Source organism: Zeus faber (genome assembly GCF_960531495.2).
Source record: "Zeus faber genome assembly, chromosome: 13".
Classification (NCBI taxonomy): Eukaryota; Metazoa; Chordata; class Actinopteri; order Zeiformes; family Zeidae; genus Zeus; species Zeus faber.
In genome coordinates this window covers 29966847-29986564 of record NC_137198.1, presented here as the reverse complement: position 1 = coordinate 29986564, position 19718 = coordinate 29966847, and the positions used below count along the sequence as shown (strand labels likewise).

The following is a 19718-nucleotide window of genomic DNA, read 5'->3' as shown; positions in this document are numbered from 1 at the left end:
AAAATCAGTTAAGAGTTGACAGGCTAAATAAATTAATTTCTCTATTCGGAAAATCGACGTGATGAATAAAGGTCATAATTATAATCAAGAGGAATTTAACCAAGCAACTCAGGCAGCCAAGCTCGAATATCTCACTCATGGGTAGGTGATCGTTAAAAAAATGTTCCAAATTCCTTTATTAGAGAGCCACAAAGACATAGATTCACAAAGTAATACCAACCTCCTGTAAGTTGTGAGAAAGCTTCAGCCGAAACAATATTAGATGTTTGAAGGACATTGGCTAGCAGTTGCCAAAACTGTTCATCCTAAAAAAAAAAAAATAATATATATATATATATACATATATATATATACACACACACACACACACACACACACACACACACACACACACACACATAAGAAATAACCAGGTCATTTTACAAACAGCAACTTGATGTAATAATATTTTATTTTATATTGGAAAACCCAATGCAGGTGCATACAGCTACCCTCAATTTACCATTATTTGTGTGCAACTATCATTTCCTGAATTGCAGAAACGCAAGAGCTTCACAAGAGACCTTGTAAAGATATACTCCACATTAAACAGCCAGTTTAATATGAATGGCACATTTTTTTCATTTCTAAATCACAAAATAAGAAAAGAAAATACAAGCAAAAGTGATACACAATCAAAATGTGTGTATGTATGATGGAAATGCACCTGTGACATTTTGTACATTATATTGTTTTTTAACATTGGATAGACGACAATGATTTCGGTCATTAAACTACGATTCACTTCATTCACTTTAAATCATTAATTACTGTAAATTATTTATTCTCAAATACCTGAAAAGAACGTATTCTTGCATATTGTATGAAAGGTGCTATAGAAATAACGTTTATTTTTATTATTAGCATTATAATAAACAATTGAGATCAGTCGATTATGTAAAAAATGTGAAAGTTAGTGATTAAAAGTCGAAAGAGAGAGTAGTGAACTACCGCCACCTCGCTTCCACAGTTGAATTTAGCCCGTCTGAAGCCCTCCGGTGTGGGGACAGACTCCACGCCGCCTGCTGTGAGCAGTGAGCACAGAGCCCCGATGACATCCTTCACTTTCACAGCCCTGTGACCGGGCTGCATCTCAACAGCTCTCTGCTGCTTCTTTTTTCCGCGTAAATGAAGATAACGCAAGCTAGCAATAGTTAGCTACTACTAGCTTAAGAATTTTTCACAACTTATTTCCTGTTTATGATAGACAGCCGTGGCGTTGCTTGGCTAAATATTAACGGGCCGCAACGATTTTAGAGCGGGTATGAAGCTGTACATGTAACATAGAGCAGGACAAAAAGACTACAATCCTCAGTTAAACTATTATTTTCTTTTTAACGCTTAAAAATGGGAGTCGTGTTGTCACGCAGCATCCGGTTCTAGTGTCGTAGGGAAAAGGCTGCATTTCAACCAATGGAAAACAAGATGGAAATCACGTGACCGTTCATGGCAAACCCCCTAGCGCCTCCCTCGCCAACCAACTCAACTCGCGTTATGCGCGGTTCGAGGCAGGCGGCAGCACCGCTAGCTCGCCGGCTAATTGGAGTTACACCGCTGGGGATGAGCAAACACTCTCAGTGTCAGAGCATGATGTCTGGAGGGCTCTGACGCGTGTGAACACCAGGAAAGCTGCGGGCCCAGATGGCCTATCTCGTCGAGCACTGAAGACCTGTGCTAACCTGCTAGACCCGGTGCTCACTACAATATTCAACACCTCCCTGGCCGAGTCGGTGGTCCCGTCCTGCATCAAGATTCAAGATTCAAGATTTTTTATTTGTCACATACATATACATACTTTCATACATATATGCAGTGAAATGTAATCAAGAGGTCCACCGTCATCCCTGTGCCGAAGATCGCCTCTCCAGCCTGCTTGAGTGACGACCGTCCGGTGGCCCTCACCTAGGTGGCCATGAACTACTTCGAGAGGCGGATTAAGGATTACATCCGAACAGATCCACGGACGACCCGGTCTCCAGGTACTGCACACCACGCTCACGCACCTTGATGGCCGAAAGGGGGCCTATGTGAGATCGCTGTTCATCTCCCACAGTTAAGCTTTCAATACCATAGTCCCCACCAGACTGGCTGTCAAGCTGCGGGAGCAAGGACTGAACGAGAAGGCCTACCGTGAGGAGGTGGCTGACCTGTCACTCTGGTGTCGGGACAACAGCTTCCTCCTCAACGTCAGCCAAACTAAGGAGCTGATTGTGGACTTCAGGAGAGGATTACAACCGAGGATGATCAATGGGACGTCTGTCGACAGGGTGAGCAGCTTCAACCACTTTGGAGTCCACATCATGGAGAACTTAACATGGACTATACATACAGACACTGGTGAAAAGGTCGAGGCAGAGTCTTTACCACCTCAGGCAGGATCATCAAGTCCTTCTACACTGGAGCGGTGGAGAGCATCCTGACAGCCAACATCACTGCCTGGTTTGGGAACTGTACTGCTCAGGACAGGCGGGCCCTGCAGAGGGTGGTGTGTTCAGCCGAATGTACCAATGGAACTAACCTCCCCTCCCTGCAGGACTTATACATAAGGTGTAGTAGCAGAGCCTGCAGAATTACGAAGGATACTCACACGCCAACAACGGACTGTTCCAGCTGCTGTGGTCGGCAAGCACCTCCGCAATCACGCAGTGAGAACAGAGACTGAACTCACCAGGAACCCCCACTGAGACACACACATTGGCCCCACTGCCTTACTGTACTGTATGTTGCATACTGTACGGCATACCTCCACACACACTACCTCACTTTATTCACATGCCACTTTACTGCACATTTCTGTATGTACATAAGTATGTTTCTTATTTGTATTCCCACTTATTACATTTTTACTCATTTTATTTTGTTTACTAACTGAATTACGTTTTAGGAATCGGTTAGTTTAGTTAGATAGCTAATGTGCCAGTTAGTAGTTATTGGGCATAATTTCCAGGTGCATTGCAATGTCATTTCACTGCATATATGTATGATCGTATGTATATGTGTGTGACAAACGTCTTGAATCTTGAGCTAAGGCGTTGAAGAACCTTGGATTGAGTAATGTTCAAAAACCTTGGAATTTTCAGTAACATACTGTGCCTCTTGACTTGTGCATGGCTGAACTTCAATAAAAACATAACATTTGTATTATTGTATTGATATTAAACAGCATGTATAACCCTATTTAAGATCTGTGAAACCTTTATTCTATTTGTGAAAACAAGAAAGGTGGATTTCACATAACTTTTTTCTGCCGACTACTACTAATGGAACCAAACTAAAGGTGAATCAATTTCGGTTTATTAGAAATTGCAATTGTACAACATACCGATTTCGAAACAAACCATTCGGCACGTTACACAACCCCCCCCCCCCAAAAAAAACAAAAAAACACACTTCACTGCTGCTTTCAAAACACTCGACACACTGTACACTGCTGGCATCTGCTGGTCAAAAATAGGTCACTGCACCCAAACACCACACCGATAAGAAAAAAAAATCACCTGAAATGATTCAATTTATTCATATTATTGATACAGACAAATAGTACACCTTATGTGACCCATGCCAACATTCCATTCACATGGAGCCATTAAAAGATTACAAATCACCAACAATTTGTATTACAAAAAAAAAATAGTATTACAACATTGAGAATGCAGTGATGTTAGCCATTTACTAAGAGATGGATACCAATTTGTTAACTTAAAGTACTCCCCTTAATTCACATATCAGGACTCCAGACAAAATACGGAAATGGGGATACGATGCATGGAGGAAGAAAGTGAGAAAAATGTAGAGGATAAATTATTCTAAAACTTCAATTTCAAAGAAAGCCATTTATAAAATGCATAGTGACACTGGATCCGGCATTTTAGTCATTTAAAATAGTGCACCATGGCCTCAATGTTATAAAGTCAGGAACACCTCATCAAACTGTAACAAAGCAAGCTATCACTTGAGGGCCAGAGGCGGCATTTTGGCTCAACAACTCCCGATTCATTGCAATATGAAATAGAAGAAGCATTGTTGAAGCTCATCATGAACATATTGGCCACCTCCCTACCGTTCCAGAATTAGGTAAACAATGGCATGTTTACTGTTTGTTTTTATAAAAGTGGCCAATGTAAACTCCCCCATAGTGTAAACACATTCGGTTGAAGGTTTATGGTACGCTGTGCTTTATATCTACCTGACAAAAAGAAAGAGGAAAAAAAAAAAGGATCTTTGGAAGGAAATCTGGTTAAGGCCATTCCAAAATAGGAGATGTACCTTTTGCCACAAGGTCAGGAGTGTGCCAGGTGTCATTGTCCTGGCTGATTTCCCTACCATAAACACTAAATCTGTCAGTACCCTCCTTCAAAAATATATTTTTGAAAATTAAAGACAGAACTCTTGTACTTTAAAATTTCACCAAGTGACCAAATGAACTCATCGTTACGAGTTAAATTTGGATCCATCAAAAACCAGTGGCCGACTTCAGTTTAGCGGATGAAATATTAAGAGAAATACGCTCCAGCCCTGGCTATCAATTCCTTCACGTTTTATTTATTTATGTAATACAATTCCCTTCAATATTACCCTCACAGTTTGACAATTACATACATCATCCAGGGTTGTACTTATCTTCTAAATATCGTTCGTGCTCACAGAGCACTGCAGCCTTTTTTCCAGGATTCAGTTTGTCTCCCCTGTCAACAAGCCTCAATTCCACCCAGGGTTGGAGCTACCACATAACACAACAAACACACCAGCTACTAATCCCCCCCCCCCCCCCCCTACTCTTCACACATACTGGTACAGGCTACATGTATCTGCTGCTTATCTGTGCTCGTCTCCCTGACAGAGAGATTTGCCTTAGTGTGTAAAATGTGCAAATGAGTAAAAAATAGGAAAATATTAATCATAAAAATATGGTGGGCTGGTCAGACAAATATTCTTAGCCATCTTCTCCTTCGTCATCTTCTGCTTTAATGACTGGGGTTCCTTGAGACAAGTCAAACAGAAAATTCAAATGATTATTATAATAAGGTAAGAAGTCATGATTAACAGACATAGATTAATAATAACACGAATAGTAAGACAGAATTGAAATATGCAATCAACAATAAACCTGAGGATAACCTAAAGAATATACAGTAAAGCTTAAGATTAATTTGAAGATAAAAGATAGGGAATGTGAAATAAACAAAAATAAACCAAAATATAAACAATATAAATAATATTACGACATACGTAAATTATGTGTTATCTAACCTCAAATTAACAATAGAAAAAAGCCTAACAATAAGTGATTGCCAATGAAATCTGGAAATATACAGTACAATAAACCCAATGCTGACAAATAAAAAATAGAAACATACATAGCCAAAGAAATAAACCATTGTACTAAGCCACCCAAAAAGCAAAGCAGATAGGCACAAATAGGCAAAGCAATAAAATAGAAAAAAGGCAATATACACTAAACCTAAGACATTTAAAACAATAAACCCACTGTAGGATCACTCAGATTATTGTTATTATGAACTATAAAGAAAAAACAGGGGTGGTCCTACTGATTCCAGAAGTATATGATTTGGTTTCAAACGATAAGTTTGGGAAGCAACACATCACAACACAGACCTCTGTTACTTATGGTTGGACCCCATTAGGAGTTTTCTGTCAGTTCAGTGTCTAAAATGATAAAATGCTCTAAAATACAGTTCAAATGCTCTTCAGCAGCAGTTGCTATGGTGATGTGCCGAGCAGAACCGGCAAGAGCCAAGATTCTTACCAGCCGAATTTGGTCTGACTAGTGACAAACTAGTGCCACGGCGGCATTTGGAAACCCTCTATTTCACTAAAACAGTCCAGTGGAATCTGAATATTTGAAAATATCTCATAGCAAACTAAGGTGTGGACAATGGACATTGGTGATTGAAGCAATTCTGTGTGGGACTCGTCTTCTAACGCTGGTACGTTCACAGTCTTCGGTACACACATTCTACTTTTTTCAGGGAATCACAATTTTTGTTTTTCAGGTTGATGGAAATTGTAAGCGCCAATGAGACAGCCGGTAGACTAGTTTCATATGCACCCAAGGCTTGTAATTACCTGGAATGGGAACCTATATTACCACGCCCACCCCAGCTCGACATATATCTATGGAGCTAACTGAAATAGTGAAAATAAGGAAAAGTTGAGTGAGCAACAAAGGCACAAAACATATTTCTTTGTAAGAGTGGGTTAGATACATTCTGTCAGCCTTCTGTCCTAGTAAAATGTTTTACTAAAGCCTGGCCCACAATACAAGATTTTTTCAAATCTCAACAGATGATGAAAATGTGAGAGACCCCACACATAACAACATATCATGATAACTTAATAAAAAAGTTTTGTTCCTATAGTGTGTGGAGAGCGACTATTTGGCCAAAAACAGCACATCACACTCACAGATTCCATTCACCAACAACCAGAATCCTAATCTCAGAAGCCACACGACATTTGACAGAGAGGTGCAGCTACGCAAGATTACCAGAGGCCCAACTCCAAAACTCCAAAACCAGAATTCTCACATGATCGAACGTGACTTTAGGGTAAACCAGAGTTTACGTTATCTGGTAATTGCTGGTTTTTGACTGGGAAAATCTGTTGAAGTCCGACATATTTAATTCTCTCCGGGCATAATGTCTAGTGAAAATAATTCCTTCCAAGCACAATTTGAATTTGTGCTGGATGGATCACTTTGACAAAAAAAAAAGTCGGCACATCTGTTCATTTCCGCGCTCCGCAATCAGTTTGGACAATCTAAAGCTGATCTGAAAGCTTCACCTCTGACCAATCACGTTTGTCGATATAGAACTAATCCCCGCCCTTTCCCTTTCCGGTTGCACTTGTAAACACAGTAGACACACAGGCGGAGTGGACACAAAGCACAGCGTCCAGAAGAGAAGCAGAAAGATGATGCGTCGCTGACAACAGGGACACATACATCCATAGTTTGGCGTTTTTTTGGGATATTTAAGTTCCGACCCAAAGCAGACGGTAAATATTCATTGTGTAAAATATGTCGACGGGACGTCCTGCGAATATGGACAACACCACACTTGTCATTTATTTTGTTTTTGATTTGATCAAAATGTTATTTTATACAAATTTTAATTAAAGCAGCTGCATTTACTTATTGTTCACAAATGGAAATGAGTTGATTTCAAGTAGTAATATTCGTAATATTTATTTATTTTAAATGGCATTAACTGACAGGACTTGTTTTATTTTGAATATTCAATCAATCTACATGCCTTGTTGATGTCATTCTCTATATGGACTGCTTATCAATTGTTTTTAAGCTCAATAAACACAGATAATATTTGACCGGAATCTCTGCCATTTGTCCGGGAAATTGAAATCTTCCAGGAAACGTTGACCAGCTCAATTAATTTCTAACGAAAACTCTAGGGTAAACAAACATGGCGAAAGACAGGCTAGAACTAGAGATGCTATTTTTTGCACTATATTTTACAGAAAATCCAACACTAAAAAAGCAAGACAATGGATGAAGTCATGGAGACGGCATGAACATGGGCAGTACATGTTACTTTATTCTTCGCAGCATTTACCGCCATGCCTGCTGTTGTGTTAATGACTTGTTCTTTCCCACGTGACAATCCACAGGCCGCGTTCTTGGAGTTCCCACCACACTACCGCACACTGGATTGTAAATATTGAAGATGTTTAATATTTGCGATCGGTGTCGCCAGGACAGACTTCCGAGCAGATCGGGCGAACAAACATGACATATCTCACACCACAGGATGATCTTACATGATAATATTTAGAACGATTAAAAAAATCTGGACTTTGCTCACGATTGTTGAAAGGGTGTGTTAAGGGCTAAACGGCTTGATTATCTTGTAGTGTGTACCCCACTTAAGTACATGGAAGGGCTCAGGCAGTTCTGAAAAGGATTCTCAAAATCTAAATCCACAACTTTGGGCCTCACCATCAAGTTTCTTCAGTTTAGGCAGCCTCTTGGAGGCCTCGTCCATCCAGGTTCCCTCGGCCGAAAACTTTTCCTCCAGGGGGTTTCCTACAAACACCAGGTCCAACAGACAGGGCAGTTCGGCCAGCTTTGCAAACTCACCTAAGGAACACAGACTGGTGATTGAGATGCATGGAATTTCAACTTCCATCTTATGAGGTGTAAAGTATATGAAGACCATACTTTAAAGCAGCACTTTTAACTTTAATTTGTAACTTTTGGTATTTGGCGTCCCAACACTTTGAGTGCAATTGCACTTTTTACGCCACTGTCGAAGTGGTGTAAAAGTTGTATATTTTAACCGGACAAATTTGAACCATATCGTCTATGTTTCAATAACAGTCTGTTACAAACGCAAATATAATGTACACCTAGTAGGCTTGGGCGATGCAAAATTCCAATCGCTGGGAGGCAGCAATTGGCGATTGGAATTTTGCATCGGCGATTTTATCAGGGGCGTGCGTTGGGGTTCGTGCGTGCATAGAACTTAATGTAATGCGGGAAATGCAGTCTCCCTGTTCCAGAAGTGCAGGATTTATTATTTACAAGTATATACACAAAACATCCAGTTTTTACTGAATTATGTCCCATAGCAACGGAAAGCAACAAGGAGACGTGTGTTCCAATAGTGGGGAGGCACAGGTTTTTTTGGTACAGTACGGAGTAAGGATTTGGACAGTCCCTTAACTCAGTTGTGTTTAAAAAAAAAAAATTCATACATGTAGGAAACAAACAAAAATAAATAGATCTAAAATAAAAAGACAGGCACGGGGAGCGGGCCAAACCGCTGTCTGGAGGAGAAACAAAAAAAACTGCTCCAATTCTCTGAGTTACGTCTTTCATTTCCCATACAAGTAAGAAACTAACAAAACAAAATAATCTAAATCTTTCTCTATGAGATCATGTTATATATTGCTATATTATTATCACAAGATTTGCATATTGAGCGGCAGGTACATGCAGGTTGGGGAGGGTGTCCAAGCACCTGCCTCATGGACCCCGCGGTGCCATTTTTTAATCAGGCTTTTTTTTTTTTCTCCCCCTCCTTTTAATTAATGGGAATCGAGGTAGCAGATCGTCTGAGAAAGATATATTAATGAGGAGCACCTCATGTACCTCACACCTCGGTGCACCTGCAATGTGCGTACAGCGGCTCTGCTATGCTGCTCCATTTGCCCAGAGCGGCAAAATGCCTAGAACTGGAACTGGGGGTCTGTGCCTTTTCTTTTATTTTTTGAGCACCTGCCCCTAAGAGTCTCTATACACGACTGCAGCGGGAAAATGAGACCCGATCACCAGTGGTGACTCGACAGCTCAGAGCAGAGAGAGCGAGAGCCTCCTCTCCCCAGCCGTTTCAGAACACAGAAAACTGCACTTTACACTGTTACAACTCTCAAAGATTTTTCCTGGTTGGAAAAAAAAAAAAAAAAGGCAGTCTCCATATTACAGTGTACCATCAAGATGATTTTGAAGTGTTGCTTTAATACAATAAATGGATGAAATAATTACTTATTTTTAATTATTAAAGCTGCATTAAGCTATATTTCTACTATTGGCTATGGCTATAAAACCATGGATGACAGCTCAGAACTCCATGGTACCTGTTTTTTTAGTAGTGATCTATTCACTCTATTACACCCTGTGCATTACAGGGTTGTTTTTTTTTTGGGGGGGGGGGGGGGGTTAATTGACTCTTCTGAACTTCCACAAATCATCTCTTTTATCTTTATCCGTTCCTATACACAAACATGAGACTAGAAACAGGAAGCTGCCCCAATTCTACACAAATACACTTAGGCAACGTTAGTTCCCCTTTTTCAAAAAGGAGATTTAAAGTCCCTGTAAAGTTAATTCAATTATTTTATTTCTTATGGCCAATAATTATAACTTGCATAAGTTCATCTAATTAGATGGGAAGAGTGCACACACACACACACACACACACACACACACACACACACACACACACACACACACACACACACACACACACACACACACACACACACACACACACACACACACACACACACACACACACACACACACTACACCTTGCTAGTACCGGGTTGGACCCCCTTTTGCCTTCAGAACTGCCTTAATTCTTCGTGGCATAGATTCAACAAGGTGTTGGAAACATTCCTCAGAGATTTTGGTCCATATTGACATGATAGCATCATGCAGTTGCTGCAGATTTGTCGGCTGCACATCCATGATACGAATCTCCCGTTCGACCACACACCAAAGGTGCTCTATTGGATTGAGATCTGGTGACTGTGGAGGCCATTGGAGTACAGTGAACTCATTGTCATGTTCAAGAAACCAGTTTGAGATGATTTGAGCTTCGTGACATGGTGCATTATCCTGCTGGAAGTAGCCATCAGAAGATGGTGGACCAAAATAATGTCACAATATATATAAATCTATGTAATCACATAAACATATATGCACACACATAATGACGAACACAATCTAATATAACCCCAGTCACATATTTTTGTTTTCAGCACACAGTGTTAACTCCCACAGACATCCCAGCCTTGGAGTCCAGACACAGCTATCAGCTATCAGACCTCACCGCGACGCAGCTGTGGAGAGCGAGAAAAACATTTGTCACAGAGTTCACCTTAACTTTAAACAGTACGAATATGTGACGCCAAACTGACTATATACGGTTTCCGACTTCCCAAAATAAACTGTTGGACTCAGAGAGCTGCTCCTTAGCACAACTCTGATCCTACCCTTGTGACAAGTAAAACCAACGTCTGTCTGCCTCTTTATTTACGACCACCGATTGACAAACTGCAGATTAAAGCAACCCTTTAATTTCTGTAACAATGGGTACACTGTGGTCATAAAGGGTTGGACATGGTCAGCAACAATACTCAGGTATGCTGTGGCATTTAAACCATGCTCAATTGGTACATTACATTGCATTTAGCAGACGCTTTTATCCAAAGCGACTTACAATTATTCAAACATCGACGGACGGAGCCATCAGGAGCAATTAGGGGTTAAGTGTCTTGCTAAAGGACACTACAGCATACTAGCAGGAGGAGCCTGGGATCGAACCAGCAACCTTTAGATAGAAAATATCCCCCACACCATTACACCACTACCACCAGCCTGAACCGTTGATACAAGGCAGGATGGATCCATGCTTTCATGTTGTTTACGCTAAATTCTGACCCTACCATCTGAATGTCGCTGCTGAAATCAAGACTCATCAGACCAGGCAACATTTTTCCATCTTCTATTGTCCACTTTTGGTGAGCCTGTGTGAATTGTAGCCTCAGTTTCCTGCTCTTAGCTGACAGGAGTGCCACTTGGTGTGGTCTTCTGCTGCTGTAGCCCATCTGCTACAAGGTTCGACATGTGCGTTCAGAGATGGTATTCTGCATACCTTGGTTGTAAGTGGTTAGAGTTACTGTTGCCTTTCTATCGTCTCGAACCAGTCTGCCCATTCTTCTCTGACCTCTGACATCAACAAGGCATTTTCGTCCACACAACTGCCACTCACTGGATATTTTCTCTTTTTCGACCAGTCTGTAAACCCTAGAGATGGTTGTGCGTGAAAATCCCAGTAGGTCAGCAGTTTCTGAAATACTCAGACCAGCCCGTCTGGCACCAACAACCATGCCACGTTCAAAGTCACTTAAATCCCCTTTCTTCCCCATTCTGATGCTCGGCTTGAACTTCAGCAAGTCATCCTCACCATGTCTACATTCCTTAATGCAACGAGTTGCTGCCATGTGACTGGCTGATTAGCTATTTGTTAACAAGCAATTGAACAGGTGTACCTAATAAGGTGGCCGGTGAGTGAGTGAGTGAGTGAGTGAGTGAGTATATATATATATATATATATATATATATATATATATATATATATATATGATTATTATTATTATTTTTTTTAATCCCCCCCCCATGTTGTTTTACCTTCGGTTTCTATGGCAAACGCTGCAAGGCCGCATGCAGTTAAAAAAAATAAAATAACTTGCGCAAAAATAGAGAATGCCACGCGGCTCTGTGCAGGCCCCACACAGCTGACGTAGCCGGTGGAGCTGCAACAGTGGATTCAATAGGAAGCAGCACTTACGCGTGGGCTACCGAAATACCGAGCGGTTCAGGTGTCCGTATTGAACCGTAGGGTGCGTACCCGAAGGTTCGATAATATACCGTGTACTGTTGCATCCCTACTGTTCACTTGCTGCGTAATATATATATTTTAATGTTGTGGCTGATTGGTGTAAGGCCTACTAGTGGGCCACTTATTTGTTTTTAAATGATGACATTTTTTCATGTGGTTTTCTTATCAAAAAAAGTATTAAATTAATGTGTATCAATTCATTTGGGACACTTTGTGACAGTTTTATGGTGGTTTCACAAACCATAGGTATGGGAAAACAGGACAAAATACAATCACAACGTCAAAAAGTTTTAACACAAAATTAAATTCAAAAGAATGCGCAATAATCAGAATCACCTTTATTGCCAAGTAAGTTTACACGTACAAGGAATTTGTCTTGGTGTACAGTGCATACATTAAACACAAATGTAACACAATAAGTAAAATATATAAGAATATGTAAATAAGGCTGTTTTTTTTTTTAAAGCTATACAGTTTGTACAGGAATTTGAAAATGTTTTGTCTAAAGTGTAACAGTATGTGCAATGTTCATGGATAAGAGTCCAGAAGAATGAGGAATATGTGTTAATGTAATGCATTGACATACCCATTCAATTTAAGGCGCACAGGACCGTGTAGTTGGGGGGGGGGGGGGGGGGGGTCATCAATGACCTTGTCCTTGGTCATTGATGAGGCCTGTTGCAGACGGGAAGAAATTGTTCTTGTGGCAAGAGGTTTTGACCTTGTTGGACCGCAGCCTCCTGCCAGAGGGAAGTGTTTCAAACAGTTTGTGGAAGGGGTCAGCCACAATCTTACCTGCACGCCTCAGGGTCCTGGAGAGAGATGGTAGATTGCAGTCAATCACTTTCTCAGCAGAGCGAGTGACACGCTGCAGTCTGCCCTTGTCCTTGGTGGTTGCAGCAGCAAACCAGATGGTGATGGAGGAGGTGAGAGTGGACTCAGTGAGGGAGGTGTAGAAGTGCACCATCATCATCTCAGGCAGGTTGAACGTCCTCTGATGTTCAGCTCCCACTTGAGGTCCTGGGAGATGACTGTTCCCAGGAAGCGGCAAAACTCTGCAGTGTCAACTGTGGAGTCACACAGGGTGATGGGGGTGAGTGGGGCTGCGTTCCTCCTGAAGTCCACAACCATCTCCACTGTCTTCACAGCGTTGAGCTCCAGGTTGTCCTGGCTGCACCAAGTCACCAGATGACCAAGCTCTCACCTGTAGGCGGACTCATCCCCACCAGAGATGAGCCCAATGAGGGTGGTGTTGTCCGCAAATTTCAGGAGCTTGACAGACTGGTGGCTTGAGGTGCAGCTGTTGGTGTACAGGGAGAAGAGCAGAGGAGAAAGAACACAGCCTTGATGGGAACTGGTGCTGATGGTCCAGGAGTCAGAGAAGTGTTTACCCAGCTTCACGTGCTGCTTCCTGTCAGACAGGAAGTCTGTGATCCACCTGCAGGTGGAGTCAGGCACGCTCAGCTGGGAGAGCTTCTCCTGCAGAAGAGGTGATTGTGTTGAAGGCGGAGCTGAAATCCACAAACAGGATCCTGGCATAGGTTCCTGAGGAGTCCAGGTGCTGGAGGATGAAGTGGAGGGCCAAGTTTACAGCATCGTCTACAGACCTGTTGGCTCTGTAGGTGAACTGCAAGGGGTCCAGGAGATGGAATTGAGGTGGGGAAAGCACGTTCAAAAGACTTAATCACCACAGAGGTCAGGGCAACAGGTCTGTAATCATTAAGTCATGTGGTCCTTGACTTCTTTGGGACTGGGATGATGGTGGAGGAGCTAAAGCAGGCTGGTACATGGCATGTCTCCAGTGAGGCGTTGAAAATTTCTGTCAACACCGGAGACAGCTGATCAGCACAGTGCTTCAGGTGGATGGAGAGAGAGTCTGGTCCGGCTGCTTTGCGGGGGTTCTGCCTCTTGAAAAGCCTGTTGACGTCCCTCTCCAGGATTGAAAGAGTCGTCACTGTGGTGGTGGTGGTGGTGGTGGGTGGGTGGGTGGGGGGGGGCTCTAAGGTAAGTAGTTATGAAGAGGTCCAGTCTCACGACTGTCCCATTGTCTTTCAAAGCGACAGTAGAAGTTGGCCAGGCCTGAGTTCTTCATGGAGTGAGTTGTTTTTGGTTTGAAGTTTGTGATTTGTCTGAACCATTTACAGACAGAGGCAGAGTCATTGGCTGAAAACTGTTGTTGGAGTCTCTTTCAGTACAGTCTTTTAGCAACCCTTTGCTAAACCTGTAGCCACTTTCGACATGTCTCTGTCTGCACTCCTAAATGCTTCTTCCTTCTCTAACCTTAGCTGTCTGAGTTTAGCTGTGAACCAGAGCTTGTCGTTGTTGTAACTCATCCTGGTGCGTGATGGTACACAGCTCTCTTCATAGAAGCTGGTGTATGATGTCACAGCCTCTGTGTACTCATCCAGGCTGTTGGTAGCAGTCCTGAAAACGTCCCAGTCGGTGCAGCCCAAGCATCCCTGAAGATCCTCCACAGCTTCCCTGGTCTACTTCTTTGATGTCCTCACCACAGGTTTACAAAGCTTTAATTTCTGCCTGTATGCAGGAATCAGGTGGACCATGTGCAGCTTGGGGGACGGTGTGACAGACACTGCTACATGTGGTGTAGCAGTGGTCCAAAGTGTTCTCCTCTCTGGTGGGGCCTTTTATAAACCGTCTATATTTGGGGAGTTGATGGCTGAGATTTCCTTTGTTAAAGTCGCCAAGGACAATGACCAAGGAATCCAGGTTTGTCCATTCCACACAACGTATCTGGTTGGCAAGCATGCGCTGTGCATCCTACATGTTGGCTTGCAGTGGTATGTAAACACCAGCCAGTATGAATGAAACAAACTCACGGGGAGAAAAGAAGGGTTTGCAGTTAATGAAGAAAGATTCCAGATCAGGAGAACAGTGCTGTAGGATCACTGTCACGTCATTACACCGGCTACTGTTTATGTAAAAACATAAACCTCCACGTTTGGTTTTGCCGCCAGAGAGTTCTGTGTCCCGATCAGCTCTCGAGAGTTGGAAGCCTGCCAGCTGCAGCGCAGAGTCTGGTATCAGTCGACTCAACCACGTCTCCGTGAAGCACAAAACAAAAGATGAAGAAAAGTCTCTGTTCTTCCCCAACAGTAGCTGAAGTTTGTCCAGTTTGTTTCCCAGTGAACGCTTATTAGAGAGAAATATTCCAGATAACGGTGTGTGATGTCCGCGTCGGCGGAGACGCAGAAGTGCACCGGCGCGTCTTCCTCTCCTCCGGCGTTTCACTCGGTGCACAAAGGTGAGCGCACCTTTGACCAGAATGCTCAGTAATTCCACGGATGTGGCTATGAAAGTGGGAAATAAATCCACAGGGCTTGCAGCCCTGATATTCATGAGCTCTTCTCTGGTGTACGAGCTCCCGGAATTGTCACAAAAAACGAAATTAACAAACAAAACAACGTGCACCGACCGAGGCGACCGTACAAGGTGCCATCTTGGGTTGTAAGTAGGGCAAAGTGGAGCCTTACCCCACTCTTTGACCAGGTTGTTGGACATGTAGAGCACTTTAAGTTTCTTCATGATGTGGATTCCCTTCAGTTTCTCAATGAGATTATAAGATATCCACAACTCTACCAGCGTGTCTCCTACCGCCTCCTACACAGAGAGAGAGAGAGAGAGAGAGAGAGAGAGAGAGAGAGAGAGAGAGAGAGAGAGAGAGAGAGAGAGAGGATCCAACATACTGATGAAAAAAGAAAAAAAAAAAAAATCAAAAGTTGCTGTTGTATCATTATTATACAGTGCCAAACTTACTAATCCGTTGAGATTCTTGATGTTGTTTCTCCCAAGGGATAATATTGTCAAGTTCTCTGCAAAGGAGATCGGCACGTGAAAACATCAATGAGTTTGAGAAAGCTAAGTCCAACCATAGTTAATTAACAGAAAAAGCAGTCATCATCATATTCAGATTTGGTTTAGATACGTGTTATCTTATGCTTTCCCAATGACTTAACGTCATTATTAACCTTTTATGTGCCATGTGTCTGAACATGCACTTGGCAATTACATCGGATTCTGATATGAAAAGGGATTTGTCTCAAACAAAATTCAAACATGACACTACACAGGGTTCATTCTGGCATTACAAAATTAAATTCAAGGACTTTAAAGCATTCTTTTTTCATTTTCAAGCACTTCACGCAAAGCAAAGATAGTACACTTTCAATCTGATCTTTATTATTTAAAATATAATACAATCTTAGTCTCATTGTCTATTATATATATATATATATATATATATATATATATATATATATATATATATATATATTCATTGTCATCTACTGTTATAAGTGTCAATTTCCAATCATGCTGGATTCAATTGACATTCCCCAGGCATAATCTGTCATGTCATGTATATATCATGTCATAAAAAGATGTTTGTCGTAAATGTTTTATTACGCTACAATTTGAATAATAGAAGCAGGGGAATATCAGAGGTTTCAATGATCATGTTTTTTTAAGAACTTTTCAAGCACTTCAGCACAAAAGTGGCTTTTTTCAAGGTATTCCAGTACTTTCATTTCTGAGGACAAAATTCAAGAACTTCAAACACCTCAAGGACCTGGTAAGGTAAGCTCACATCTTATCAATCCCCCATCTGAATATGTATGTATGTGGGGATGGCAATCTACGCACAGTATGAACTTACTCAGGCCGTTAAGATTTGCGATTTTCTCGATGCAGTTTGTGGAGAGGGACAGTCTCCTGTGGAGGGAAAATAATCATGTCAAATGTTTGAGGGGGGGGAAAAAAAAAAAAAAAAAAAAAAAAGGTCATCCATTGCATGATCAATGGCTCCCAGGTACTGCACACCACGCTCACACACCTGGATGGCCAGAAGGGGGCCTATGTGAGAATGCTGTTCATTGATTATAGTTCAGCTTTCAATACCATAGTCCCTACAAGACTGGCTGTCAAGCTGAAGGAGCTCGACTGAATGCTCCGCTGTGTGCCTGGATCCTGGACTTCCTCACAGCCCGCCCCCAGGTGGTCAGGGTGGGGAAGCACATGTCAAGCTCCCTCACCCTGAATACAGGATCCAGCTCCAACACCATCATAAAGTTTGCTGACGACACAGACACCGTCGTGGGCCTGATCACCGACTGCGATGAGAAGGCCTACCGCAAGGAGGTGGCTGACCTGTCGCTCTGGTGCCAGGACAACAGCCTCCACCTGAATGCCAGCAAAACTAAGGAGCTGATTGTGGACTTAAGGCGAGGATCACAATCGAGGACGCACACGCCCTTGGTGATTAATGGGACTTCTGTCGATAGGGTGAGCAGCTTCAAATACCTGGGAGTCCACATCACAGAGGACTTAACATGGACTGTACATACAGACACTCTGGTGAGAAAGGCGAGGCAGCGTCCTTACCACCTCAGGCAGCTGAGGAAATTCAGGGTCTCGGTGAGGATCCTCAAGTCCTTCTACTCTGGAGCAGTGGAGAGCATCCTGACAGGCAACATTACTCCCTGGTTTGGGAGCAGTAATGCTCAGGACAGGCGGGCCCTGCAGAGGGTGGTGCGTTCAGCTGAACGTACCACTGGAACTACCCTCCCCCCCTTGCAGGAGTTATACACCAGGAGGTGTAGTAGCAGAGCCCGCAGGATCATGAAGGATCCTCATCACCCCAACAACGGACTGTTCCAGCTGCTGCGGTCAGGCAAGCGCCTCCGCAGTCACACAGCGAGAACAGAGAGACTGAGTCAGAGTTTTTTCCTGCAAGCCATTAGAACTGTCAACGCTGACCTCACCAGGGGTCCTAACTGAGCCATGCACTAGGCTCCACTACCTACTGTACTGTATGTAGCATACTGTACCGCATACTGTGTCACTGTTCAGGGTTGTTCATGATGCCGTATTGCTGCGCCGTACTGCTGTATACTGTGCTGTATTATCCCAAACACTACCTCACTTTATTCACATGCCACTTTAATTCACATGCCACTTTAATGCACATATCTGTATATACATAATTGCCTATTCCATATACATAAGCATATTCCCTCTATCTATTCTGTTTCATTTCATTTATTTTATTCTATATATTTTTATTTTTATTCTATAAGTATTTGACTTACTGTATTACGTGTTAGGAGTCAGTTAGTAGGTCTTTTAGAAATAATTTTTTCCTAGGACATATTGTATGTTATCACTGGGTGCGTTGCATTACATTTCACTGCATATATGTATGAAAGTATGTATATGTATGTGACGAATAAACCTCTTGAATCACATGATCAATAGCTGGACCGGCACTCACTCGCAGTTGATGAGTGTAGACAAGGAGGCGTCCATCTTCTCTATAGGAGGAGCCTGACCATACAGCTTCACCGCAGTAGCCTCGCCAGCTTTCTCTCCGGCCCTTTCCTCCTGGACATCCATACCATCCATGCAGACACAGACAAAACATAAATGACTCAAGCAGGACCCTGCTAAAGCCTAACCTCGCTTATCTGAATCAGCTTAATGCAGCTGACGTGGACATTTAAAGTCGCAGTTACAGATGCGAGTAGTACTGGATGTTTTCTTGTTTCTGTCAAAGTTTAACGTAATGATTTTATGTTTACAGATCATACTGTGTGAATAAAAAGCGTAGGGTATCCACAAAGTTTTGTTTAAATAAAGATTCACCATCATTCACCGTGGGGTTTGGACAGCATAATTGTAACTTTACTACAATTACGATTAAGCTAATTTCACAAAGACACGTTTCATTGTAGATGTACACAAATATCTATCACTAATATCATCACATCTTTTTGTGTTTGCAGACCACCTACCCATTTCACTAGCGCCTCCTTTATGGTCGTTGCTTTAGCCTGGTGACATAGCAAAAAATTAGCTAGATAAGACAAACCTGATACACAAAGCTGTCCACCCTAAACAGACGCAGGCACGCAGGCATTTTCAAACAGATGTCAGGCTATGTTACAGGCTTATGTTTCCCATCAGTCAGACACATCGCCGTGTTTGTTAACGTCGGCAAGCGCTAGGGATGCGTCAACCCGCGTAAACGTTCGTTCGTAAAACTGAACAAATTTAAAGTCATAGTAAATGAGCCACCTGGGTAATTAGCTTCCAGTGGCTAATTTCCTAACCCAAGCCAACCAAAATCAATGGCGCTAATTCAACGACTGGGAAACACGTAGTCAACACGTCACTTGATCCGCGAATGCAAATTGAATTATCCAAACGTTCCGAGACATTCGACTTGGATACATACATAGGGCATAATCACTTACCATGTAGATATTTGCTTCAGTTGCTATGACACCAGCCGTCACCAAGCCGCGCGTGCGCAGTCGTACTTTCTTCTTGAGCGTTCTTTTGCCAAGTCAAACTTTATTAACAAAACAAATGACAAGTTCAAGTTTAATGACTACAATTTTATTATTATTTAAATTAATAAATATCACATGAAAAATGTACTATATTTTCAATGTGATCTTTATTAATTGTCTATAATTCATATTAGAATATCTATTATAG

The 19718-nt window shown here is 42.2% G+C and overlaps 1 protein-coding gene across 1 annotated transcript; it reads right to left on the bottom strand.

The window, feature by feature from the left end:
* Window positions 1–3444: 3444 nt before the first annotated feature.
* dnal1 (dynein, axonemal, light chain 1) lies at window positions 3445–19516 on the bottom strand. Its single transcript, XM_080012594.1, has 8 exons — window positions 19472–19516; window positions 19010–19048; window positions 18490–18599; window positions 16876–16931; window positions 15978–16033; window positions 15695–15821; window positions 8015–8155; window positions 3445–5019 (listed from the first exon to the last, which is right to left on the bottom strand). Exons 1-8 carry the CDS (start codon window positions 19472–19474, stop codon window positions 4973–4975), a joined length of 579 nt encoding a protein of 192 aa, XP_079868720.1. The 5' UTR covers window positions 19475–19516; the 3' UTR covers window positions 3445–4972.
* Between the last annotated feature and the right edge of the window lie 202 nt (window positions 19517–19718).

What these genes read in the sequence shown, in the direction of transcription:
- dnal1 (XM_080012594.1), bottom strand. An exon ending in AGGAGGCGCTAGTGAAATGG is followed by an intron (nt 18,600 to 19,009) that starts GTAGGTGGTCTG and finishes ATGGATGTCCAG; the next exon opens with GAGGAAAGGGCCGGAGAGAA. An exon ending in TCAAGAATCTCAACGGATTA is followed by an intron (nt 15,822 to 15,977) that starts GTAAGTTTGGCA and finishes CTCTCTGTGTAG; the next exon opens with GAGGCGGTAGGAGACACGCT.